Below are 27,379 nucleotides of genomic sequence, written 5' to 3'. Positions count from 1 at the left end.
AACATGTTGATCCAGAGGAAGGCAAAAAAAACCCATGTGGCAAAGAGTAAGCTCCACATTGGGGAAAAAAATTCCTTCCCGACTCCACATACGGCAATCAGACTAGTTCCCTGGATCAACGCCCTATCAAGGAATCTAGTGTATATACCCTGTAACATTATACTTTTCCAGAAAGGTATCCAGTCCCCTCTTAAATTTAAGTAATGAATCACTCATTACAACATCATACGGCAGAGAGTTCCATAGTCTCACTGCTCTTACAGTAAAGAATCCGCGTCTGTTATTATGCTTAAACCTTTTTTCCTCCAAACGCAGAGGATGCCCCCTTGTCCCTGTTTCAGGTCTATGATTAAAAAGATCATCAGAAAGGTCTTTGTACTGTCCCCTCATATATTTATACATTAAAATAAGATCACCCCTTAGTCTTCGTTATTCCAAACTAAATAGCCCCAAGTGTAATAACCTATCTTGGTATTGCAGACCCCCCAGTCCTCTAATAACCTTGGTCGCTCTTCTCTGCACCCGCTCCAGTTCAGCTATGTCTTTCTTAAACACCGGAGACCAGAACTGTGCACAGTATTCTAAGTGTGGTCGAACTAGTGACTTGTATAGAGGTAAAATTATAGTCTCCTCATGAGCATCTATGCCTCTTTTAATGCATCCCATTATTTTATTTGCCTTTGTAGCAGCTGCCTGACACTGGCCCCTGAATTTGAGTTTGTCATCCACCCATACACCCAGGTCTTTTTCATTGACGGTTTTGCCCAGAGTTTTAGAATTAAGCACATAATTATACATCTTATTACTTCTACCCAAGTGCATGACCTTACATTTATCCCCATTAAAGCTCATTTGCCATTTATCAGCCCAAGCTTCTAGTTTACATAAATCATCCTGTAATATAAAATTGTCCTCCTCTGTATTGATTACCCTGCAGAGTTTAGTGTCATCTGCAAATATTGAAATTCTACTCTGAATGCCCCCTACAAGGTCATTAATAAATATGTTAAAAAGAAGAGGGCCCAATACTGACCCCTGTGGTACCCCACTGCTAACCGCTACCAGATGAAGCCCGCTTGTTGTCTCGTTTCTTGGTTTGTTGAACCTTGAGCCATTTTGGTGGAGCTTCAGGGAGTGCTGGGCTCACGGGCCAATCAGGAAGATTTACCATAGGAAGTTCGAAGGTGCCCAGGAAAGTAGTTAGGTCACAAAGCCTTCGAAAAGAAGCCGACTTGCCTCCCTTAGAGGCCGTTAATTGGAACGGAAACCCCCATCTATATGGGATGTCTCTTCTCTTTAGTTCGGCCAGTAATGGTTTTAGAGCTCTGCGCAGTAATAAAGTACGTCTAGATAGATCAGAAAGGATTAAGATTGGATGATCCTCAAATCTGATGGCTTCTTTCTTCCTGGCAGCCGCCATTATGGCTTCTTTGATTCTGTAGTAATGGATTCTGCAAATAACATCGCGTGGTCGGGAATTGGAAGTAGGTTTGGGATCCAAAGCGCGATGAATCCTATCGAACTCGATAGAGCCACCATCTTTGTCGTCCAGCAGGTCTAAGAAGATATTTTGTACTGTACGGTCCAGATCAGAAAATCCGACCGATTCTGGGAGGCCTCGTATGCGAATGTTATTCCGTCTATTGCGGTTTTCGAGGTCCTCCATTCCAGTTGAGATATTTTCTAGTTTGAGAGTATGGTCCATTAAGAGATCCCTATGGGCCTGCAATTCTCGAAAGATGTTCTCGTGTGTTTTTTCTACGTCCTCTATTCGTGTGGTAAATTCTTTCTGCAAGTTGTGGATTTCTTGCTAATATGTATTTTCGAGCCTGCAAGCGAGTCCTTCAACGTCTTTTTTGGTAGGTAGAGCTGTGATGTACTTGCTCAATTCTGCGATGTTCATTTCCTCTGAATCCACGGTGTCCTCCTCGAAGCCGCCAGCAGACGAGCTACGTGCGCCCACTGAGTCCCCGGACGGGGAGTTGTCACGGTTAGTAGTGGAAGTCATTGCAGACCTTGTATTTCTAGTCTGGGGAGTTGAATTTAGATAACGTTTCATGTCTTCAGAAGTAATTTCCCCGACCAATTTTGTTTTCTGTTCAGGAATCTTTCTGGTTTTTCCCATAGATGTCTATGGTAAGCACAGTGTGTCCAAGGTAGTGGTGGGATATGGGGGGTGGGGCGGTCACTCCATAGAGCCTAGCACCCCATCAGCAAGCCCACCCCGGGCCGAGTTCCCAATTTTCAAGGGGGCCGTAGGCCAAGCCCTGTGAGCTGGATCCCAGAATCCAAGGGTAATGGAAGTAATAAGAGTCTGATGTTATTCCAGGTTTCCCCACAAGATGGTAGCAGAGACCTTTAATGGTTATTCCAGTGTCTTTATGTTAGATTCAGCGTTTCAACAATCACTAAAAATCCAAGATATAACATAAAAGGTGATGCCTGTGGAACTAAAGGAGCCGGCCAAGTCTCTTAATTATGTTGCAGGAGTGTGGCTTGGGTGTCAATATAGCCAGATCTAGGGTGCAATGTCCCCTCAGTACTGCTCCCAGCTAGATTGATATTATGTGAGGGTTAAACTAGTCCTGAGGGTATGTGACAGCAGGGAATGAGACCCAAGGGCAAGCCACAGAGGGGAAGCAAACCTGACCTGAGCAGCAGGCAATAAGCATCCCGACCAGGTGAACAGTCTCTTCCACCAAGGGGTCACAGGCAGTCAGAGAGAGGGCCCAAGATGGCGGCGTATGGCGGGAAAAGAGGGCTGGAAGGGAGAAGAAGAAACCCCTGCGTCTCTGCAGACCACTCTCACCAGAGCCCAAAGCCGCGACCAAGAAGGCAGCACGCACCCCAGCAGGTAGATCACCAACCTTCTCCTCAGGTGACCGAGGGCCGACCAGCACTCCGGAGCCACCGATGCAGGAGCACCGAGGTGAGTGATGGGGGAGGCCACAGGGAACAGCGGCGGGTATAACTGCAGAGATCGGGCACCAGGGCGCACACCTCAGGCTCAGGGCGCCGGCACCACTGACCTCTGGGCAGCGGGAGCAGGGATGTCTCTCTGCGACGGCGCCTCCTTTCAGCGGCTTCCCTCACCGCGCGGCGAATCCAAGATGGCGCCTCCTCACTCCTCTCGCCTCTCACGGCCGCCGGGGCACAGGAGAGATCCGCTCTTCAGGCACTGGTGCACGCTTCGGCCGGTCCCTTGTGTTCCGCGGTATGGGGGGAGTTCGCCGCTCCTGCCCTCCTCAATCCGGTCTTCAGAACCGACAGCCAGCCAGCGGGGGGGGGAGCGATCTCCCAGCAGATCCCCAGGCCACCTGTGTAGCTCCGTTAATTACTGCGGCTCAGCACTGTAGTCCACGTTCCAAACGGACAGGGAGCACTCCCTGGGTGATGTACCGATAGTCTGCGACCCTCAGATTAGTAGATGGGTCGTCTACGGCAGAGATTAGGTTAGATTGGGAAAACCAGCAGAGGAGCTCATGGAGAACGCGTCCTACTCCTTAGGCTGCTGGCCACGCCCCCCATTTACCATGTTTTTAACACTAAGGTTCAGATGCAGCTTTAAATAAGTCTAATACTTGCAATACAATGCAATTTTATTGCAAACTACAAAATTCAAGGAATAGTATGATTGAATAGTGTGAGTGCGTACACTATATGTTAACATACAAAGGTTAATAAGTACATATAAGGATTAAATACATATAGTGATTACGTATATATGAAGATTAACTACATAGAGTATACTTACATCATCCATAAGAGGCTTTTAAACATCATCTGTCTGGAATATCAGAGAAGCAACACCAAGACAGAGAACCCCTGGAAGATTACCTACATTGCATGGGCTTCCCCAATTATGCCGGTATCAGCACACTGTACATGTACAGGTACCCCAGTTTTGGCATCTGTCTTAGTCATGTTGCTCTGGTTTTATATAGGGATTTACACTATGAAGTAACTCTAGTTTCACCCAGCCCTTCAAGTGGCCAGCTTTCAAGGTTGTATGACATAGAGATATCATGGAGTCATCAGACGAGGGGCCATCAACCCCTAGAAAATAAAAGCCACAAGGATTTAGATCAAACTACCACAGGCAGAGTTTCAGTAAACCTTAATGATTTACAATGGCAAACAGCAAACATATAGAGGCTTAGTTAAAGGACACATTGCAAGAGGCAGAGTTAAGAAGTAGGCCCAATGTAATCTAACACCCAATTCCCCAATGTGTGGTCCTTTTTTTACTAAATAGAATAGTGCCATCACAGCCCCCCTGCCCATTCGCTTATCTGTTACAATTCCACCAGCGGCACTAAAAACCCACTCTGACAGAACGCTAGCAGCAGGGCAGGCCAGGATCTCCAAGGCATAGAGAGCCAGTTCATGCCACGTGTCCAGCTTGGATACCCAATAATTAAAAGGCACAGAATAATCACGGTGGACGTTTGTACGATCTGCAAGGTACTCCCTCACCATCTTCACAAACATTGTACTTCTAGTGACAGCACCCTTTGCCTATGTGCCGTCACGATGGTAGGGTCTGAGAAAACTGTCCCAGAACTTTGCCATAGCTGGATTGTACTTCTGTCTCTCTTGCTTGGACTCCTTGGTTGTACAATAATCTCTGACATCTGTTGCCAGCGTTTTCTCATTGGAATTTTCTAAGTAATTCTGCTACAAGGGCCCTCTGGTACTGCAACATTTTAGCACACCTCTCTGCCTCTGGCAGAAGAGATTGAAAGTTCTCCTTGTAGAGTGGGTCTAGAAGTGTCACCAACCAGTAATGAGTGTCACCCAAAATTTTTATAATGTGACGGTCACGCGAAACACAGCGCAACATAAAGTCAGCCATGCGTGCCAGACTGCTAACAGGCAAGACTTCTGTTGTTGAGCACACGGGATGGCTGACCATGCTGTCCTCTTCCTCCTCACTGTCCTCAGGCCATCCACGCTGAACAGACGGTATGACAGCTGTGCTTGTAGTACCATCTATAGCGCATGAAAGTAGCTCCTGTTCTTCCTCCTCCTCCTCATTGCCTACCAATCCACGTTGAGAAGACATGAGGCTGGGCTGAACATAGGCTGCCTGCCGGCCAGAAAGCGGCAAAGCCGCCCAGAAAGCGAGAATCTGCCGCAAAGCTCCAGAGAAGGTGAGCGGTCCCTGCAAAGGAGACATCCCCCCTAAGGAGCGGGTGAGCCAGGAGTGAGAGGAGAGCCGGGATATCGCAGAGGCCTGTCGCTGTCACTGGGCTGCAGCAGCTGCAGCTCACACACCACGGAAGATGAGACAGCGTTCAGTGACGGGTCATGTGACCGCGAGGCCGGCCGCAAAGCGCGACTACAGCCGCCGGTCTCTGGAGAGACCGGGCGGCTCCCGCAGACAGACGCACCACCACTGAGCCGAACGGACCACCCGAGGTGCGACAGATGGTCGGAAAAGACCTCCAGAACAGAGGACAGTGCCCGGAGGTAAGAAGACTGCAGCAGCCCCTGGGGAACGCGCAGCATCGGGATAGCACCCTATAACTGAAGCCGCATTAGCGCGCATCATCCACCGGCAGCACAGCAAGCCTTTTGATTAACCCTACGCTGCCTACTTCACCCCCTTGGGGACCCTGTGAAAATAAGGAAGACAGGGGGTCTGAGCCTGACAAACATAAGACAGGAGTGTCTGATCGCATATAAGCACTCTGATCCCACCATTTATGCATGAGACTATGATACATAAGGCTACTTACTGAAAGCTACGCTAGCTGTTCTCATACACAGTAGATTTAGGACCTGTAGTTAAATGTGAGAGCCTATTGTGAGCCTACATATCCATTGCTCAAGCATCACAGTAACATATCTTGTTGGTTTTCTTCTGTGGCTGATAACTGCACAATAGTCGGAAAATAGCTCTTCTTACTGTTTTTTCAACTAGCTGTAAATATTGTTGTCAGAGCCCGAGTAGCTCTTGCCGCTGATACCTATATAGGTTTATAATCTCTATCTGAATGTTTTTCTAGTCAGTAACCTGGTTGATTAAGTAATTAATCCACCTGTCTGTGGGTACAAGGTACTCTATTCACTACCCGACTGTGACAAGTGTAAACATACAGTTTGCTAGTTTCTATGTTGGTAATCTGCTTTAACCCCCTTTTCTTCCAGAGTGACCGGGTATTTAGCCTATTGAGGTTACCCCACTTAACCAATACTCCTTTTTTCCGGTCTTCGGACCTGGGACCACTGTTGTGGTATTTTCTAAAATCCAGTCTATTGACTTGGGGCCAGTCTTGGTGGCGAATTCTACAATCCAGTTTTTGAACTTGGGACCACTTCGGTGGAGACTTTATATTGCCAGTCTGCGGACTTGGGACTACTCAGGTAGTAATTCTCATAACCAACCATCTTAACCAGGAAAATGAGTCGCAGTAACTCTAAAAATTACTCCTCAAAAATTCCCCTAACACCCAAAAAACTAGTAAACCACATATATCACGCCGTGATACCTCACAGGACTCGGTCAATCTTCTAAGCCCTGATAAGTCAAGGTCACCAAGGACACCATCAAAAAATCCTGGTGACAAATCCGAACCAAAATTCTACCTAACTAGTCAACAAAGTAAATCTCAAAACAAAACAACTTCACAGCAGTCCAAAAAAGAACTGCAATTAATCTCCAACGAAATGGATACCTCCGTTTCAAAGAAAAGGATGGGTCCGGATGGCTGGGGAAGAGGGGGTAGGGGCACATCCGACTTCTCGGACTCCGAATCAGAGGACCACTCTCCTAACGCGAGTCCTGCGAGAAGCAGGTTTAAAACGTCACAAATATGTTCGGATGACATAACATCCGAAATAACTAGCATGATGGATGCATACATGCATAAGATAACTAGACAAATAAGAAATGAAATGCAAACTAATTGCGAAAACAGTCTAACCACTTTCAAAAAACAATGGAGTCGTTTACCGAAAAGTTGGGAAAACAGGAAGAAAAAATTAAGGGGTTAGAGAAAACGGTAATTAAACACAGCTGAAAACCGAGAACTTAAGTCAGAAATAGACCGTCTAAGACTAAAAATGGCAGATTTGGAGGACAGGAATAGACGTAATAACGTTAAAATCCGAGGCATACCCGAAAACGTTCCTCCTGACAAACTTCTCGACTATGCTCAATCCTTATTTAAAAAGGCAATACCATTCCTCTCTGCCCAAGAACTCACAATAGACAGAATCCGCAGATTGCCCAAGCCTTCAAGTATCGCTGCCGACCTCCCTAGAGGTACAATTCTTAGGGTTCATTTTTTTCACATTAAAGAGCAGTTACAAAATTATGTCAAAACGGAGAAAAAATTTCCTGAGCTTTTTGACAACCTTCAATTGTATGCAGACCTGTCTAAAGAGACCCTAGAGGGCAGAAAGGCCTTTAAAAAGACAACAGTCCCATTGAGAGACTTGGGAATCCCATATAAATGGGGATTTTCACTGAAATTATTGGTGTTATTCAAAGGAAAAACAACCCCCATTAATATCCCTGATGAAGGGGAAAGGTTCATAGCCTCTATCACATAGGTTGTTCTCGGGGTAATTTCTCTGTAAAATTTTTCATGACCCTAACATATATCCTGAAAAAGGATTTTTGTATGGGGTTTCAGAGTTTCTGTTTTAAAGTCCTGAAGGATAAGTAACAACCCTGCCGGCATCACTGCATGGCCTTCCATTCCCCACCTGCCTGTTACATCTACTCACTCACCCAGTGCCATGCTGTGAGATCTGTCTGCTGCTGGTTCCATGCCATGTGCTTCATGGCGGCCTGCTCTGTGTACACTTCCTGGCTGTGTGTATAGGGGGGCGGCGACAGCCACTCCGGATTCTTATTGAGACTGTGTGCACCTCCCTAAGGTGCTTCTGGCCAATAGCCTTGAGGCCTCTGATACTTAAGGCATCCTCACCCATTGGAGGATGCCCGAGCAAACTATTCCCCTCAGTTTGCATTTGCTACTGAGCTGCCAGGTCGTGTGTTTCCTGTGTCTGAGGGCTGCACTACTGCAGGCCTTCATCTGTGTTCTGTTTGTGTATCCGTGTCCGTTTCTGTCTGTACTCTGGTCTATGTCCGTCCCTGCTCCTTCTTTGTCATTAGTCATTTCCCACTCAGCTGTGTGTATCTCTGCCTTACCTTTCTGCTCTGTTCGCCACTGTCTGTGGCTCTGCTTCTCTCTGCTCGATTCTACCACAACCTGTGGCTCTGTGTCTCTCAGCTTTTCTCTCAGCTCTGCTCTCTGACCTTGCTCCGCTCTCTGTGGCTTTGCTCTACACCTCCGCTCCTTGCGGTTCCACCTGGCACCGCTCCTTGCGGTTCTACGTCTTTAGCTCTTGGCTCCGCCTCCAGCGTCTCCGCTCTTGGCTCCGCCTCCAGCGTCTCCGCTCTTGGCTCCGCCTCCAGCGTCTCCGCTCTTGGCTCCGCCTCCAGCGTCTCCGCTCTTGGCTCCGCCTCCTGCGTCTCCGCTCTTGGCTCCGCCTCCTGCGTCTCCGCTCTTGGCTCCGCCTCCTGCGTCTCCGTCCTTGGCTCTGCCTTCTCCTTCTCTACTCTCTGCTCTGCCTTCTCCTTCTCTGCTCATAGCTCCACCTTCTACTTGTACTCCGCCTCCTGCGATTCAGCTTTTCTTCCACTCTTGCTCTATCTTAATTCTGCAACTTTCCCTACAGGTCTCTACCTGTTCCTTTATATTCTCCAGTCTGAACAGGTTCTTACCTGTTTCCACACATCCATCTGAATACCAGTTCCTACCAGAGTATCAGTCCTGTCTGCCAGTGCCAGCCGTGCCCGCCTGTCTGCCTGACTGCCAGCCGCGCCCGTCTGCCTGCCTGTATCTCCGTCAAGCCAGTCCGCCCGTCAGGGCCTCTGCCAAACCCGTCTGTCAGCCAGTGTCACAGCCATGCCTGCCCGTGTCTTGTCCCCGGTGGGATCAACATCCACAGTCCGACTCCACCCTGGAGTGGTACCTGGTAGCTTCCTATTGCACAAGTCTGACCTCGCATCCAGCGAACACCTAGGAAGCTACTTAGTTACGCCCCTGCCAGGGAAGTTCGGTCTGTGGTCCAGTGGGGCCACACCCCCAGGTGCCCGCTCCAACCAGTCTCGGCGCGAGCGTTACAATAAGAAGTAAAATAAGTTTAAAATGGTTAACATACAGCCTATTGGGTCTTATGTGTTACAGATGTTATAACTGTTTTTCGTTAATATGTTAAAATTTATATCCTCTGACCAATACTTTTATATCTCTAAGGATACCTCAAGCTCTGAGCTCACGAACTTTCCCCCGAGCAGCGAAGAACCAACCGGAGGGATTCTTCGGAGTGGATAAGTTAAGTTTTTGTGATTCAAGTGTTTTATTTCTCTTTTTTTTACAGTGTTCACTCACATACTGTACTTGTGTATACAGACGTATTCTCAGTTTTTCTTTTTTTGTTGTTGTTCTATTCTCAGAGTAAACCTTTAATCTCCAGTTAATATCTTACTGCTTTACTGGTACTAATACTACATACAGGTTACTCTCGGTGCATAATCTCCAACCCCACACCACTACTCAAAAATGTCTCTCAGAATTATGACATATAATGTCAGGGGCCTAAACAGCCCGAGGAAGAGATTTACTATCAGGGACGAGCTGCGTAAATCCAAATCTGACATCTGTATACAAGAGACCAAGTTTAAATCTAATGACCATCCAAAATTTGCAGACAAAAAATTCTCACATATTTTCGAATCAAGCGGTAATAAGAAAAAAGCAGGAGTCATGACACTAATCGGTCATAATCTCTCTTTTGAATTTCTCGAGGAACACAGGGACCAAAAAGGTAATTTCCACATTCTTGTTTACAACATTAATAATCACCTCTTCACGATTGTTAATGCTTACGTCCCAAATACAGGCCAGATCAAATTTTTGAATAAACTTATGAGGAAGATGTCGGATATCAAAAAGGGGGACCTAGTAATGGTGGGAGACTTCAATGTGGTCCCTGATGGCCATCTTGACTCCTCAGCCCAAAACAGACATAAAGCTCTGACGTTAAACAATTGGCTTCACCAAAACGAGATGTATGACGTGTTTAGATGTCTCAACACCACATCCATAGAGTTTACCCATTTCTCTGATGTGTACCAATCTGCCTCCAGAATTGACCTGATGATCTCCGACATCTTCTCTTTACCCAAATTTAAACAAATTTCAATACTGCCCAAAACAATATCGGATCATTCCCCTGTCATCGCAGAGTTGACTTATGGCCCCGCCTCTAGAACTCATGTCTCATGGAAGTGTAATTCATCCATTATCAGCAACCCAACTCACAAGAACACAATTAACCTGACCATCAAGAACTATTTCTGAGAAAACGAGTCGGATACAATCGACCCATTTACTCTCTGGAATGCCCATAAGGCAGTGATTAGGGGGGCCCTAATTCAAATCTCATCTAAAGAAAAAAAGCAAAATAGGGCTAAAATAAAGGATCTACAATCAAAGATAAAACTTAAAGAATCAGAACTAACTAATTCGTCTACCCACTCAACCAAAATACAATCCGAAATTATAACTCTGAGACAGGAATTGAGAGCTCTGATTTTCTCATTCTACGACTCATCAATTAAATCCTCAAAATTTAAACACTACGCGTCACTAAATAAACCAACCAGATACATGTTAAACAGGTTGAATTCAGAATAGGATTGCAAAAATTTCCTCCCCTAAAGGACGATTGCTTACCCACCCACAAGATATTGTGGATGCGTTTGCATCTTTCTACTCAGAACTTTATAACCTCAGTCAAAATCCCCATCAAATCCAACAAAAAGACTCTGATATTAAAGAGTTCCTTTCAAAACTCACCTTACCAAAACTTACTCCTGAAGACCTAGCTGACCTGGCCACTCTGTTTTCACCTGAAGAGATTACTGAAAACATAAAAAACTTAAAAACATTCAAATCTCCAGGGCCGGACGGTTTTACCAACGAGTACCTTAGGTCCTTCAGTGAAATCTTAGTACCATAACTTTCCAAAATTTTCAATACTGCAGCCTCATCCGGCAAATTCCCCAAAGAGATGTTAGAGGCTACAGTTATCTTGATACCCAAAGTCAAAGGAGATTCTGACCAGTTACCAAACTACAGACCAATATCTTTAGTCAATACAAAAATAAGACATAAGCCAGCTCACCAGTCTTCACCACAGGTGCTCGGAACTCCGCTGCCGACAAGCGTAGTAATCCATAGGAAAAAAAAAAGGGGGGTTGGGTTCCAGCTCCTTAAAATAAGTCTTTATTCATGCCATTAAAAACACATTGTACATGGTGTACACTCTCCCTCCGGTTCTTTTCTATTTTTTCTGTCCACAATTCCCCTTGCTCGATTTATTGTCCATTGAGGATATTTTCGATCCTTTAATTTGTTAGTCATTCGTCCAAATTCGCCCATTAAATCTGTCTCTAGACTACAGTTTTGTTTAATTCTGGTGAGCTCACCTACTGGGATGGATTTGATAGTGTGTTTGCAGTGACTACTATGGGCATGCAAGATGGTGTTGCCTATTAATGGCTTATGATGTGTTTTAGTTATTATATTTTTACCCACCTGTCCCATAAGTTCCAAATCCAAAAAAGAAATATTGGTTAAATCATGCTTGTAGGTAAATCTAATGTTATATTCATTGGAATTGAGATAATTGATGAAGTGTGGTATGGCAGACACACAGCCCCCCCATATAATGAGGGTGTCGTCTATGTATCTGCCATACCACACCACATCCTCCAAGAATGGGTTAGTCACTGAAAAGACAAATTCCATCTCCCAATAAGCCATTACCAGATTAGCGAGGGAGGGTGAGAACTTAGCACCCATTGCCACCCCCGCCCTTTGGAGATAATACTCCTTATTGAATAGAAAAAAGTTGTTAGTTAACAAAAAATGTATGACCGACAATAAGTACTGTGTCAGATCCTCAGAGTAGTCACTAAATTTAGTTAAATGGAAATTTACAGCTCGCAATGCCAGATCATGAGGTATGCATGTATATAAAGATATAACGTCACAGCACAGCCAAGAATGATTGGCTTGCCAAGTTTTGTCACAAAAAATCTGAAGAATTTTCTTAGAGTCCTTAATGTAACCAGGGGTTCGTTTTACTAAGGGTTGAAGTAATTAATCTACCCACTGGCACAACCTTTCATTATATGACCCAATTCCCAACACTATAGGTTGCATTGGGGGAATGCCATCTTTTTTATGAACTTTCGGTACTCTATATATAATCGGAAGAATTGGATTTTCGACTATGAGTTATTCTGTTTGTTTTTTGGTTAGAACCCCCAAATTTTGTCCCTCTCTTATTATTAGATCCCTTTCCTTTATGATTTCTTGAGAGGGATTTTGTTTTAATTTTTTATATGTCTTCTCATCAGACAATAATTCTAACATTTTTTCATAATAGTCTGTTGTATTTAGTACAACTACAACCCCCCCCCCACTTGTCTGACATTTTGTTAGGTCTGACATTTCTCTAAGTTCATTTATTGCCCTTTGCTGTTGTATAGACAAATTTCTGTGACTTTTTTTTTTTTTATTTACGGTAGTTTCACATCATTATAAAGCTGTCTCAATTCCCTCTCCACACTTTCTTGGAAGCGGTCCATACACTCTATCCTAGATTGGATGGGATAAAAAGTCTTAGTTACTCACCGGTTAACGGTGTTTTTCGGAGTCCATGACAGCACTACGGAGAGAGAGGGGATCCACCCTTCAGGAACAGGAAACCTACAGATACATAAGGGCGGCACCTCTCCCACGCATCAGTTGTTTTACAAAGCACAAGAGGACCACCAAGGTTAATAGCATACATAATAAACAATGATACAATAACTAACTATTCACTACCCGTGAATTATATAAACAAACGAAGAGGTGTACACCCAGAACTTAAGAAGACGGGAGGGTATGTACAGGTGTAGGTCATGGACTTCGAAAAACACCGTTAACCGGTGAGTAACTAAGACTATCGGTCGTCCATGACAGCACTACGGAGAGAATTAAGGTACTGTCTCATTTAGCGACGCTGCACCGAACTAGACAACGATGCCGATCGCTGCAGCGTCGCTGTGTGATCGCTGGAGAGCTGTCACACAGACAGCTCTCCAGCGACCAACCATGCAAAGTCCCCTGGTAGCCAGGTTAAACATCGGGTTACTGACTGAGCGCCGGCTGGCCGTAAAGCAAAGCGGTGATGTCACCGCTGTGCTTTACGGCCGGCCGGCGCTCACAGTCAGTGCAGGGAAGCAGAGCGCCGGGGGACAGACACCGGAATGTAAGTATGTAGTGTTTGGTTTTTTTTACATTTACACTGGTAACCAGGGTAAACATCGGGTTACTAAGCGCAGCCCTGCGCTTAGTAACCCGATGTTTACCCTGGTTACCAGTGAAGACATCGCTGAATCGGCATCACACGTTGATTCAGCGATGTCTGCGGGAGATCCAGCGACGAAATAAAGTTCTGGACTTTCTGCTCCGACCAACGATGTCACAGGAGGATCCAGATCGCTGCTGCGTGTCAAACACAATGATATCGCTATCCAGGACGCTGCAACGTCACGGATCACTAGCGATATCGTTGTTAAATTGTTCAGTGTGACGGTACCTTTACAGAGAGTAACTAACTAGGGAGGGACTACGGCTTGCAGCACCCTTACACCAAAAGAGGGGTCAGAAGAGGCACCCAGGTTCAATCTATAGTGGTTATAGAAAGTGTTTGGAGAAGACCAAGTAGCAGCCTTACCAATTTTGTCGATCGACACCTCCAATCTTTCCACCCACGAAGCCGCCATAGCTCTAGTGGAATGCGCTTTTAGACCTTCAGGCGCTGGCTTGCCCTTTGAGATGTATGCCAGCGAGATAGCCTCCCTGATCCATCTAGCTAAAGTAGATTTCGATGCTCTATGACCTTTCCTACTACCCTGATAGGACACGAATAGGGCGTTATCTATCTTCCAGGGATCGGTTACTGCTAGATATTCCAGGATACATCTTTTTACATCTAAAATGTGTAGCTTCCTTTCCTTATCGTTAGTAGGATTGGGGACGAAAGATGGAAGAACTATTTCCTGTGTTCTGTGGAATCTGGACACTACTTTAGGAAGATATGCTGGATCAGGGGACAGTATTACTCTATCATCCCTAAGCTACATGTAAGGGGGAACCCTGGATAATGCTTGGATGTTGCCCATCCTACGTGCCGATGTTAGGGCCACCAGGAAGGCTACCTTAAGAGATAGATTTTTAACAGAGGCTGAAGAAATTGGCTCAAATGGGGCCTCTGTCATGGCTGAGAGGACTAGGTTCAGGTCCCATGGCATGACCCTATTCTTTACCATTGGCCTAGACCGTTTTGTCGCCCTGATGAATCTGCTGACCCAGTAATTCTCAGCAATGTTGCAGCCAAAGAGGGACCGTAAGGCTGATACCTGCACTTTATGAGTATTTGGGGATAACCCCATATCTAACCCCTTCTGTAAGAATTCCAAAATCTGGTCTATCGGTATTGAATGACCAGCTATTACCCCCGAGTTCTGAAGAAATCTCTTCCAGATCCTGACAAATTTTTGTGGTGATTATTTTTCTGCTCTTCAGCAGAGTGTTAATGAGGCCCGGAGAGAACCCCCTATCCTTTAACAGCGCCCGCTCAAAATCCACACCATCAGATGAAAACCAACCGCCTGAGGATGGTAGACTGGGCCCTGGGATAGGAGATCCGGGATGTCTGGCAAGACCCATGGGTCGGATATTGACATAGCCCTTAGGCATGGAAACCATGTTCTTCTGGGCCAGAAGGGGGCAATTACTATCACTGTGGCCTTGTCCTTCCTGATTTTCCTCACCACCAGAGGAAGTAGAGACAGGGGAGGAAAAACGTAAGCTAGCCTGAAGTTCCTGTCTATGAGGAGGGCGTCTACTGACAGAGGATTTTCTCTGGGGTTTAGAGAGCAGAATTGTGTCACTTTTCTGTTTTCTTTTGTGGCAAACAGGTCTACCTCTGGTTGACCCCACCTTTGCACGATGAGGTCGAAGATGGAGCCGTTCAGGGACCGCTCTCCCTGCCTCAACGTGTTGCGGCTTAAGAAATCCGCCATAGTATTTTCTGCTCCTCTTATGTGAAGAGCCGTCAATGAGAGAAGATGTTGCTCTGCTAGTTGGAACAGACGATCTGCTACGCACATTAGGGATTTGGAACGGGTCCCGCCTGTGTGGTTTATATATGCCACGGTGACCCGATTGTCCGAGAATACCCACACGTGGTGGCCCTGTAGATAGACAAGGAGTGTTTTAACTGCCTGTTCCACTGCCATTAACTCCTTCAGGTTGGAGGACATTTCCATCTGACACTGATCCCAAAGCCCCTGGACCAATATATCCCCCATGTGAGTCCCCCACCCAGAAGGGCTAGCGTCTGAGGTGACTATACGCATTACATTATATTCCCAGGGGACCCCCGTGGACAGGTTCTCTCGGTCTAGCCACCATTCGAGGGATACAATAGCGTCTTGGGATAGGGTCAGCAGTCTCTCCAGACATCCCCCAACCTTTTTTGTTGTAACAGCACCTCGCCCTGAAGTATCCTCGTATGATACTGGGCCCATTGGACCGCTGGAATACAGGACGAGAGAGAGCCTAACAGAGACATGGCTCTTCTAAGGGACATGGTGGGGTTTTTAGAGGCGTTTAGCACCTGAAGGTGCAGGCGATCAATTTTCTCATGATGCAAACGGCATTCCTGAACCTGGGAATCCAGGGTCAGGCCTAAAAATCGCTGTACCTGTCATGATTCCAATGGCAGGGAATCACAAAAGGACAAGCACCAACGAGCTCTAGGGTGATGGAACCTGAGCTGACCGCGACCCTAAACCTGAACACACAAATAACAATAGCCGGGGAACGTGCCTACGTTGATCCTAGACGTCTCGCACCAGCCGAAGATCTAACTACCCCTATTAGAAGAAACACAGACCCCTCTTGCCTCCAGAGAAATACCCCACAGAAATAGCAGCCCCCCACATATAATGACGGTGAAATGAGAGGAAGGCACATACACAGTATGAAAACAGATTCAGCAAAATAAGGCCCGCTAAAACTAGATAGCAGAGGATACAAAAGTAAACTGCGCGGTCAGCAAAAAACCCTTCAAAAAACCATCCTGTAATTACTTGAACTCATGTTCCAACTCATGGAACATGAGGAGCAATTACAGCCCACTAGAGCAACCAGCAGCAAAGAAAGAATTACATGCAAGCTGGACAAGACAAAAATAAAGCAAAACGTGGCACAAGAAAATCAAAAACTTAGCTTGTCCTGAAGATTACTGAAGCCAGAAGCTGAGGTAACAAAACACTCTGATAACCTTGATAGCCGGCGGGGAAATGACAAGAAAGCCCGGTTAAATAGGAAACTCCCAAATCCTAATAGAACAGGTGGACACCAGAGACAGCAGAACACAAATCACCCAGTACCATCAGTAACCACCAGAGGGAGCCCAAAAACAGAACTCACAACATGTACCGTCATGGGCTGTAACCATGATTTTTTAACATTTAGCATCCACCCCAGATGCTCCAGGGCAGACATTACTTTATGTAACTGTTCCAGACAGTGATCCGCCGTTTTACCTACGATAAGGAGATCGTCCAGGTAGGGGATTATTAGAATGTCAGACTCATGTAGGTGTGCCATAACTTCAGCCATTACCTTGGTAAACACCCGAGGGGCGACCGATATACCAAAGGGGAGGGCCCTATACTGGAAGTGTCTAACTACCCCATCCAACCGTACCGCCACCCTCAAGAATCGTTGGTCTCCTGCATAAATGGGGATATGGTAATAGGCGTCCTTTAAATCCAATACTCCCATAAAGCAGTTTTTAAACAGTAGCTTTATTGCGGTGTTAATAGTCTCCATTTTAAATGATTGTACGGTCAGGAAATTGTTAAGAGCCCTAAGGTTAATAATTGTTCTGAAGGAGCCGTCAGGTTTACGTATCAGGAATAGAGGAGAGTAGAATCCTCTACCCTGTTCTCCTTCCGGAACCTCTAATAGGACATTCTTATTGATCAGGTCGTGAACTTCCGTTTCCAGGGCCGCCTGTTCTGCTGGAGAGGACCTGAGTGGCGTAATTCTGAAAAAATTCTGAGGGATAGAGAACTCTAGCCGCAGACCTGTAGCTATTATTCCCAAAATCCCATTGCTACTGGAGATTTTGGACCAGGCCGGGTAGAAGGCAGATAGTCTACCTCCCACCGGGGCGACTAGTCATTGGGGTGGTTTTTTTACCTCACCGGATGGCTCCTGACGTCCGCCACCTCCAAACATAAATCCAGTACCTTTCTTCTTGTTATCGTCCCCTCTGCTCTGGTCTCTAGCTGGTCTCCTACTGAAGAACCTTTTCCCTGCGAAAGGACGCATGTAAGAAGTAGTCGGTAGACTGGGAAATTTCTTCTTCTCGTCTCCGGCTTTCTCCAGCAGTTCGTCTAGGACTGGACCTGAACAGGTACTCCCCTTCGCATGGGATAGAGCACAGATGAGATCTGGATTGAAGGTCATCCGGCCAACATTTCAGCCATAGGGCCCTGCTTGCTGCGTTTGACAATCCTGCCGCTCTAGCCGCCATTCTGGCAGAATCTGCAGATGCGTCCGCGAGAAAGGCAGCGGCATTCTGGATTGTTGGCAGGAATTTTAACATAGATTCTCTGGAGACTCCCTCTTCCAATTTGGACCCTAGTTGATCCAGCCAGACCATCATTGATCTGGCTGCACATGTCGCAGCTACTGCAGGTCTTAGGGCACCTGCCGACATTTCCCATGTCCCTTTAAGAAAAGAGTCAGCCTTCTTATCGAGAGGATCCTTTAGGGAAGCCATGTCGTCAAAGGGAAGATTATTTTTTAGACGCTTTAGCCACCGCTGCATCCAATTTTGGTGCCTTATCCCATGTGTTAACCAGGGGGTCCTCAAAGGGATATCTACGTTTAAAGGCCGGTGGAAAGGAGCCTTTTTTCTCTGGCTTTTTCCATTCCCTTTTGATAAGGTTCTGAACCTTGTCATTAAGCGGAAATGACCTACGCTTTTTTGGGTCTAGACCGCCAAACATTAGGTTCTGCGCTGAAAGTCCTGGCCTTTCGTCAGCCACCCCCATGGTGGATCTAACTGATTTGATCAGCTTGTCCATCTGGTCCAACGGGAAACAGAAACGATTAGAATCCTCTTCTGAAGATTACGCCGAGGAGACAGAGGTTTCTGAATCATTCTCCCTTTTAGGGCCAGCGAACGAATCCGAATCTGAGGCGCTAGGCTCCCTTCTTCTTTTGGAAGGCTCCCCACGGGACAGGGATTTCAGGGAATCTTTCACCTCCTTCCTGATAATCTCCCTAAGGTTTGACGTAAAATCAGGAGACTCTTCCGCCACCTATGGGAGCGGAGAAAAAGGCTATGTAATTTATCTGATGCTACCGCTATACAGTGTTCCCATCAATCTATTCCCTACCGTCTGCCGCACACACAACTGACAAAGTCTTTTAGGGTAGGCGTCTGGCAAAGGGCAAGCGCATAGTGCGCACTCCTTGTTTTTTTTACCTTACCAGCGCATTTTTTCCCCTAAGGAAATAAACATAGGAAAAGACTGCATCAGGGTACGTTCACGAAGATCTCTTACCCAGGCAGTAGCGGTAGGTACCGGATTACTGGGGGGTCGGTCCAGATCCTTCTGTTTAGATCTGCGACTGGGCTGATCACTGTGTCCGCGGGTCTTCGGTTGGGGGTTCGCATGGGACCTCTCCGAGGCTCTGTCCTGCTCCTGCAGACCGACGGCAGCTTCCGGCTCATCCATAGCTGCAGATGGGCATACAAGCAGCCCTGCAGCGTTCTGTTCGGCTATATATAGCCCTTCCCCCGGATCCGGAACATGTGCAGGTGCGTGGCCAAATCCACCCCCCCACGTGCCAAACCCTGCTCCACCTCTAATCGCTCCCCCCGCCGCATGCAGTACCGCGGCGTTCTCAGTAAAAAGCCGGCTGGCGTTTGGTTTCCGGTCCTGGCCCCGCCCCCTGCGCGTAACTTCTGGTATCGGGCAGTGCACTCAGGGACGCGCCCTGAAGCCAGGGACGGTGCCGCCGGACCCCCCAGCCGCCCGCCGCCATACCACCACCGCCCGTGGCCGCAGCACAGAGGCGATCGCGGCAGAAGCCGGCGTCCGACCCCCGGCTCCGCCGACCTCCGAACTGAAAGGAGTGCAGAGGGCGCTCCTGGAAGCCTGCACCGCACTGACGAGGACCAGAGGCGGGGAAGCCCGAGGCCCAGTAGGGTGAACGGACCCGGGGGGGACATACTTACCTCGCTGGCCTCGGGGGACGGACCTCCTCCGGACGCCTCTTCACCTTGCACCGCTCACTGTCGTGGAGTCCTACCCGGACCCACCGTGGCACTTCCAGGGACCCACACTGCCCGAGGTAGGAGACCCCTTCGCTACCTGGGTCGGACAGCCGGCCTGGGTATTGATAGGTGAAATGAAGTCGTATCTGAAGGGAATCCTGTCCTCCAGGAACAGGAAACCAACTGATGCGTGGGAGAGGTGCCGCCCTTATGCATCTGTATGCTGTCATGGACGACCGATAAATAGGGATTCTTGGTGACAAAACTCAGAGACATTAACTCGTTCATGATCTCATGATCTGGCATCGGACCAAAAGCTAGATCTTGTAGCGCAACCAGCGTTACTTGTTCCTTAAAGTCCATTTGGGAAAATTTGTTGTCAAGTCTCTCCCCTGCCATGAATTCTTCTTGACTGATGTCCTCCTATTGACTATTCTCCTGAAGAAAATGTTTTTTGATAGTCAGATTCCGTATAAATTTGTTGGTGTCCATTATGGTAATAAATAGGTCAAAGTCCTGGTCAGGAACAAAATTTAGACCCGATAGTACTTGTTCTTGATCTGAGGACAAAGTTCTAGAGGAAAGGTTTAGCACATTAGTGTATTCATTTATTTGTTGTGAAACTTCTTGTTGCGCGTCACCATCCCCCCTCCGCCTGCGGTGCTTTCTTTCCCCCGCCTTTTGCGTTTTTTTGTCAGGCGGTAATCACTACGTGGGGCACATGCTCCATTTTCATTTAGGGAGATATCAGAAGCAGTAAGTTGATTGTCCGACGAGTCCGGGTCTGATGAGGTAAAATACACATGCGACTTATTTGCCTTTTTTATTTTTTTATTTTTTTTGCGTTTTTGGTGAGTCTGGCTATGTTTAAGTATAGACCTGGGTGTTCTGTTGCTATTTACCCGGGTGTTCTGTTGCTATTTACCCAGCCCCCCCAGTCATACACTTTATTCATGGAGTAGTCATTGGAGTCTCTGATAAACTTTTTCTTTTTGCGATCCATGATCTGTTCTTCTAATGTTGTAACTTTCTGATTTATTTGCGCAATTAGTGTGTCAAATTGTGCACATGATTTATGCTTGTTTAATAAGGAATTGACTTCATCTAATTCCTGCTGTATTGTTTTTAATTTATTTTCTTCATATTTGATAATGTGCTTCATCAGATTGTTGTGCCAGTGGGTAGATTCATTACTTCAACCCTTAGTAAAACAAACCCCAGGTTACATTAAGGACTCTAAGGAAATTCTTCAGATTTTTTGTGACAAAACTTGGCAAGCCAATCATTCTTGGCTGTCCTGTGACGTTATATCTTTATATACATGCATACCTCATGATCTGGCAATGCGAGCGGTAAATTTCCATTTAACTAAATTTAGTGACTACTCTGAGGATCTGACAGTACTTATTGCCGGTCATACATTTTACAACTTTTTTCTATTCAATAAGGAGTATTATCTCCAAAGGGCGGGGGTGGCAATGGGTGCTAAGTTCTCACCCTCCCTCGCTAATCTGGTAATGGCTTATTGGGAGATGGAATTTGTCTTTTCAGTGACTAACCCATTCTTGGAGGATGTGGTGTGGTATGGCAGATACATAGACGACATTATATGGGGGGCTGTGTGTCTGCCATACCACACTTCATCAATTATCTCAATTCCAATGAATATAACATTAGATTTACCTACAAGCATGATTTAACCAATATTTCTTTTTTGGATTTGGAACTTATGGGACAGGTGGGTAAAAATATAATAACTAAAACACATCATAAGCCATTAATAAGCAACACCATATTGCATGCCCATAGTAGTCACTTCAAACACACTATCAAATCCATCCCAGTAGGTGAGCTCACCAGAATTAAACAAAACTGTAGTCTAGAAACAGATTTAATGGGCGAATTTGGACGAGTGACTAACAAATTAAAGGATCGAAAATATCCTCAATGGACAATAAATCGAGCAAGGGGAATTGTGGACAGAAAAAATAGAAAAGAACTAGTAATGTCTAATAAGAAAAACAATAGTAACTCGGAAATGGAAAAAAAAATGTTTTCAGTATAGCCCTCAATTTACCAAAATTAGAAGCATTATACATAAATACCTGCCCATTTTATATGAGGACCAACAACTTTGTAACATACTGGATTCAGGCAAAAATGTAGTGTCGAGGAGAGCGCCAACAATTGGTAACAAAATAGCCCCCAGCATGGTTTCCATTGAAGGGAATAAACGGACAAAAACTTGGTTAAATTATATGGGTTACTTTAGGTGTGGAACAAATAACTGTATGACGTGCCAACATGCTGGTGTCTCAAAAAGTTTTTATAATGCGGATGGAACAGTAAAATTTGATATTAAACAATACATTAACTGTAATTCCACCAATATTGTATATAAAATTGACTGCAAAAAATGTAATCTATCATATGTAGGATGTACGTCCAGAAAGTTAAAAACACGAATAAGAGAACATTTATATGATATAAAAAACATCCACAATACTAATAGAAATATATCAGCAGCTGCCAAGCACTTTATTATGCACCATGCCCGTAGCACAACGTATCTCCAAGTCCAGGGAATAGAACATGTTAATGTATCACTGCGAGGTGGAGACATCAGGCGGTGTCTCCTTACGAGAGAAGCATTTTGGATTTTTCATTTAAATACCCGATTTCCCACAGGATTAAATAAGCGCAACGAAGTAATGCTGCACTATTGTTAACTATGAGATGAATTTTTATGTATTGTCTATAGGTTTGCATTTGATTTTATTGTAGGACCTGTTTATAGGTCATGTGACAAGTAGATGAGATCTGATTGGATAATATTTCCTATAACTAAGGTGATCAATCAGATCGTAGTATGGCTTTGACAAAGATCGCTTGATCAAAACGCGTCGCCGTGTCTCTGCTGTCCATCGGCACATGCCGGAGAGAGAGTGTACACCGTGTACAATGTGTTTTTAATGGCATGAATAAAGACTTATTTTAAAGAGCTGGAACTCAACCCCCCTTTTTTTTCCTATCTTTAGTCAATACAGATATTAAACTATACTCAAAAATTCTTGCAAACAGGATCAACAACTTCCTACCTAAACTGATAAACAATGACCAGATAGGGTTTGTCAGGGGCAGACAATCTGTCGATGGAACGAGGAGGATTATCGACCTGATGAAAATCATCAATTAAAAAAAAATCCCTTCAATCATCGCATCGTTGGACGCGGAAATGGCGTTTGACCGCCTAAATTGGACATATCTAAAACTTACTCTACAGCAATTTGGTTTCAATCCACAGTGTATTTCCGCAATAATGGCTCTCTACTCAGGTCCAACTGCCAGGGTTTTCTCGAATAATCACCTCTCCTCACCCTTTTCAATCACGAATGGCACACGCCAGGGTTGCCCCCTGTCTCCTCTGCTGTTCGCTCTGGCGATCGAGCCTTTAGCTCAGTCAGTAAAAGAGGATAAAAACATATCAGGCATCCAAACGAAAAGTAGAGAATTTAAAATTGGCCTCTTTGTCGACAACATTGTTCTGACCCTGACAGACCCTTTAATATCAATCCCAAAATTTACTGGATTTATTTTCTCATCTATCATATTTTAAAATTAACAAGACTAAGGGTACCGTCACACAGTGCAATTTTCATCGCTACAACGGTACGATCCGTGACGCTCCAGCATCGTAACAATATCGCTCCAGCGTCGTAGACTGCTGTCACACTTTGCAATCTACGACGCTGGAGCGATAATTTCATGACGTATGTGCGATGTAGAAGCCGTTGGTTACTATGCGCACATCGTATACGATATATGTTACACCATGCGATCATGCCGCCACAGCGGGACACTAGACGACGAAAGAAAGTTTCAAACGATCTGCTACGACGTACGATTCTCAGCGGGGTCCCTGATCGCAGGAGCGTGTCAGACACTGCGATATCGTAACTTTATCGCTCGAACGTCACGAATCGTGCCTTCGTAGCGATCAAAATTGCACTGTGTGACGGTACCCTAAGTCCTAAATTCTACAATTCAACCTAGAACCCCATCAGATTAGCGAGATAAAAAAAAGTGACCAGTTCGGGTGGTAAACGATTTTACTTATCTGGGGATCAAGATTACAAAAAACATGAACTCACTCATCCCAACAAATATTGACTGCCTAACTAGGAACATCTCACTCGATCTGAACTACTTCGCAGGGAAGTATCTGTCATGGTGGGGGAAGAACCTATCAGTCAAAACCTTCATAATCCCCAAAATCTTGTATATCTTCAGGTCCATTCCCATCCCTATCCCAACCCCATACTTAACCAACATTCAATCTTTAATTAACACTTACCTGTGGAATAACAAGAAAGCGAGAGTGGCTATAGAACACTCTATAAAAATAAATCAACGGGGGGAATTGGTCTACCTAACATTTCGGCCCACTACTACACTAATTTAATTAGGCAGAGCTTCTTTTGGTGGTCTAAAGCGGAATCCCCCGCATTGTTAGAGATCGAGACTACTCTAAATTTAGACAGAGCACCTAAAGAACTTATTCTGAAACAACTAATGAATGTAAAAAATGTCAGCAACAAATCACATTCAATATTCATAGCAGCTAGTAAAGCATGGTCTAAACTGGCCAGGCCCAAGAGGGGCACAGGGAGATTTGAATCTCTGTGTAACCTAGCTATCTCCTTCATCTTTGAGCTACATAACAAGATAGTCAACCCCATATGGTCAGAGTACAAAATTACGAAACTGATACACATATTTGACGGGGAATTTTTTTTTACCCTTTAATACCCTTAAAAATAATTTCAGTATTCCTTCCTCCATGTTCTGTGAATATCAGATCATTAAAGATCAAATTCAAAAGTTTCTATCAAACAGACCTTTTCTCTTTGAAGCCACACAAAACCTTATTTGTAACCCTGATCACAATATATTCTGGAGTTACAAATATATATATGGTTGGTTTAACCACAACTCTGATTTTGTTAAATCCACATCTATGTTGAAATGAGAGCAAGAGCTCCAGATAACAATTGATGCAGACGAATGGGAAAAAGCCCTGGTTCACACCTATTCCGCTACTGTCGCAATGACTTTACAAGAGTCATATTTTAAACTGGTCTCTCGCTGGTACCTTACCCCCGCAAGGCTGATGGGGGGGTCGTGTCTCCTCGGACTGTTGGAGGGATGGTGGCCTTAGGGGCAACTTGCTCCACATCTTCTGGAGCTGCCCTAAAATAAAACCACCAGCCAGGATCTCTGCTCTAATTGGTGTACTACTAGGAAAAAACATTTTATCCCCTCAAATGGCATTGCTCTCTGTGGGACTAAACGCTATACATTTTCCTCTTAAGGCGTTGGTTACCCACATACTTCTGGTCACAAAAAACGCCATCGCCTATAACTGGAAAAGCACTGCACCTCCTTCATTTCAAGAGATAATGGAACGTGTTGCCCTCCATAAAACCTATGAGCATAAATTTGCCATCGCTAATGACAATTTCAAAAAATGTTCTGAAAAATGGGCCCGTTGGGAAGAAGTTTTCCCGTAGTACTCCGCAGTTGAAAGTGCTATCTCGAGTTTTGGAGATTTGTTCGATTGACTACTGTGTCTAAGCTGTTGCACGTATATTTACTATTACTTTACGGTAACCGTGAGTGCCTGTTGACGCACATCACAAGTGTCTTCTTTCTCCTTTTCTCCCCTTCTCTTCCCCCCTCCCTTATCCACTCTCCCTCCCCTTCCCCCCCTTACCCCTTTTTTGCCTACTTCCTCCCTCTCCCCGATAATTGTAAAACCCAATAAAGTTAATTTGAAAAAAAAAAAGAAAGTGTTGTAATCTGTCAGAATCAGAAATGTTCTCTTCACAACTCCTTTTTTCTGTTTAAAGGTAGTTTCTGGGTTTTCTAAACCATTCTATATAAAATATCTCCATACAAAAATGTAAGTAAACAATACTGTAATGAATTTGCAACGTGAAGTTATGGACACATTGCATCTCTGCTGTGATATTCAAAAACCCCTGTGTTGGCGCAAGCTTTGCTCCCACTCCAACACACTTGGATCATTTCTTAGGGCTTGTTCACATGTTGTGTTTTTGTCAAGTTTTTTTCCACATGTACCTACTGGAGGGGGAGAGCAGCGTTTTACAGTAAGAGCAAAGTGAATGACATATGAAGTCTCATGCACATGATGCTTATTTTTTCATTATAGTTTTAAGCAAAAGGGATTTTTCAAATCTGCATCATGTCAATTCTTCCTGCATTTTTCACCAAAATGAGAAAAAAAAACACAAGCAAAAACACATTATGCAGCGTTTTTTTCTGATAACCGATATGTGCAACAGAAAAATCTCCTGCAAATACTCAACACGTGCACATATCCTTATATGTCTAATGCATAAGCACTGAAAAATCTCTAACAATAAAATCTTTAACCGACTGTAAACATTTATTTAATTTTATGTACAAGTTGTCTCCACTTTTGCTCTTTTTGGCAGGTGAGGCTTCTCTTCAATACAGGTGTCCCTTTCTTCCTTTTTGGTATGTGCTGAATCTGAATCTTCACTGTAGTCAATACGGTGGTCAAAGACCTGATCTTTTGATTCTAATGTTATTGGAGGGCCAGTCCATGCAGGAATTTTGAGATCTAGACTCTGCATTAACAGAGTCATTACTTCATCCACATATCCATGAATTCGCAGCTCAGCATAACGATCCTAGGCAAAAAAAGGCAGATGGTCAAGGTATAAGATATTATAATAAAGACAAACCAATTTACAGTTTGATAAGTATGGTTTATGACACACAAATGCACAAAAGACAAGACTGTCGATACCAGTGGTTGAATCAAAAATATATTCTGAAGTGTCTATGGCTATGGAAATATCCATTGATATGATATCACATATCAGAATAATATACTTATGAATTATTACTGCCCAATACATTTAAATGGGGTCACTTGTGAGAGGTTTCCACTGTCACTCCTTCCATTCTGAGCACTTCCGTGCGCCCAAACAGTAGATTTACACCAGGTATGGGGTATCTGCGTACTCAGGAGAATTTGCACAAATTGTACCTTCCCCTGACCAGGCCAAATTTTCCAATTCTGACCAGTGTCACTTTATGTGGCAATAACTCTGGAATGCTTCATCGTGTCCTACTGGTTCTGAGACATTTTGTACTTCATGAAAGCGGTAAATTTAGGAAGGTATTTTTTGCATTTACTTTTAGAAATATCCAAATTTTGGCAAACAATTTTCAATTTCTAATCTTTTATTTTTTATGACCTTAAATCAAATAGTTATATCTTACAAAATAGTTAAATAACATTTCACATGTCTACTTTACATCAGCATTATTTTAAAACAGTTTTTTATTCTGTTGATATGCAATTTCTCATCGAACACCAACAAAAATATTGCTGAAGTGTACGTGCCCCAAGGGGACATCTGCATGGATGAGTCCTTAGTTCATGTAAAGGGAAGGCTCAGATAAAGTCAGTACCTGCCCAGCAAGGGGGCCAGGTACAGAATTAAACTCTATAAACTGTGTGAGAGTACCTCAGGGTACAACCAAAGGTCTAGCGTTTACACCAGGATTGAACCCCTTGAAAGTCCCCCTGGATAGGAAAATTGTGTAGGAGCTGGTGCACCCACTGCTGGATAAAGGTTATCTCTCTACACCGATAACTTTTACACCAGCATCCAACTCTTCAAATCCCTCTCTACGCGAGGTACTGCAGCCTGCAATACTGTTCACAAAAATAAGAGAGGCCTCCCGAAAATGCTACTTGGGCAGATGCTCAGAAGGGGTGACAGCAGAGCTCAATGTAGCAACCAACTAATTCTGGTCAAGTACAAGAAAGAGGTCTTTTTACTGACCACCATACATGGTGATGGCAGCGTAC

The 27,379-nt window shown here is 44.8% G+C and overlaps 1 protein-coding gene across 7 annotated transcripts in view; it reads right to left on the bottom strand.

The window, feature by feature from the left end:
* Positions 1 to 21,968: 21,968 nt before the first annotated feature.
* Positions 21,969 to 27,379, bottom strand: part of SIRT6 (sirtuin 6) — a 293,306-nt gene continuing 287,895 nt past the window's right edge. For all 7 annotated transcript variants that reach the window (XM_069767854.1, XM_069767858.1, XM_069767852.1 and 4 more), the window contains one exon: positions 21,969 to 26,186. In XM_069767854.1, the coding sequence (XP_069623955.1) occupies positions 25,929 to 26,186 (258 nt within the window). In that variant the 3' untranslated portion in view covers positions 21,969 to 25,928. The remainder of the gene's footprint in view (positions 26,187 to 27,379) is intronic.

The sequence above is a fragment of the Ranitomeya imitator genome, chromosome 1, assembly GCF_032444005.1.
Source record: "Ranitomeya imitator isolate aRanImi1 chromosome 1, aRanImi1.pri, whole genome shotgun sequence".
Classification (NCBI taxonomy): domain Eukaryota; kingdom Metazoa; phylum Chordata; class Amphibia; order Anura; family Dendrobatidae; genus Ranitomeya; species Ranitomeya imitator.
This window is presented reverse-complemented; position numbering and strand designations above follow the sequence as displayed.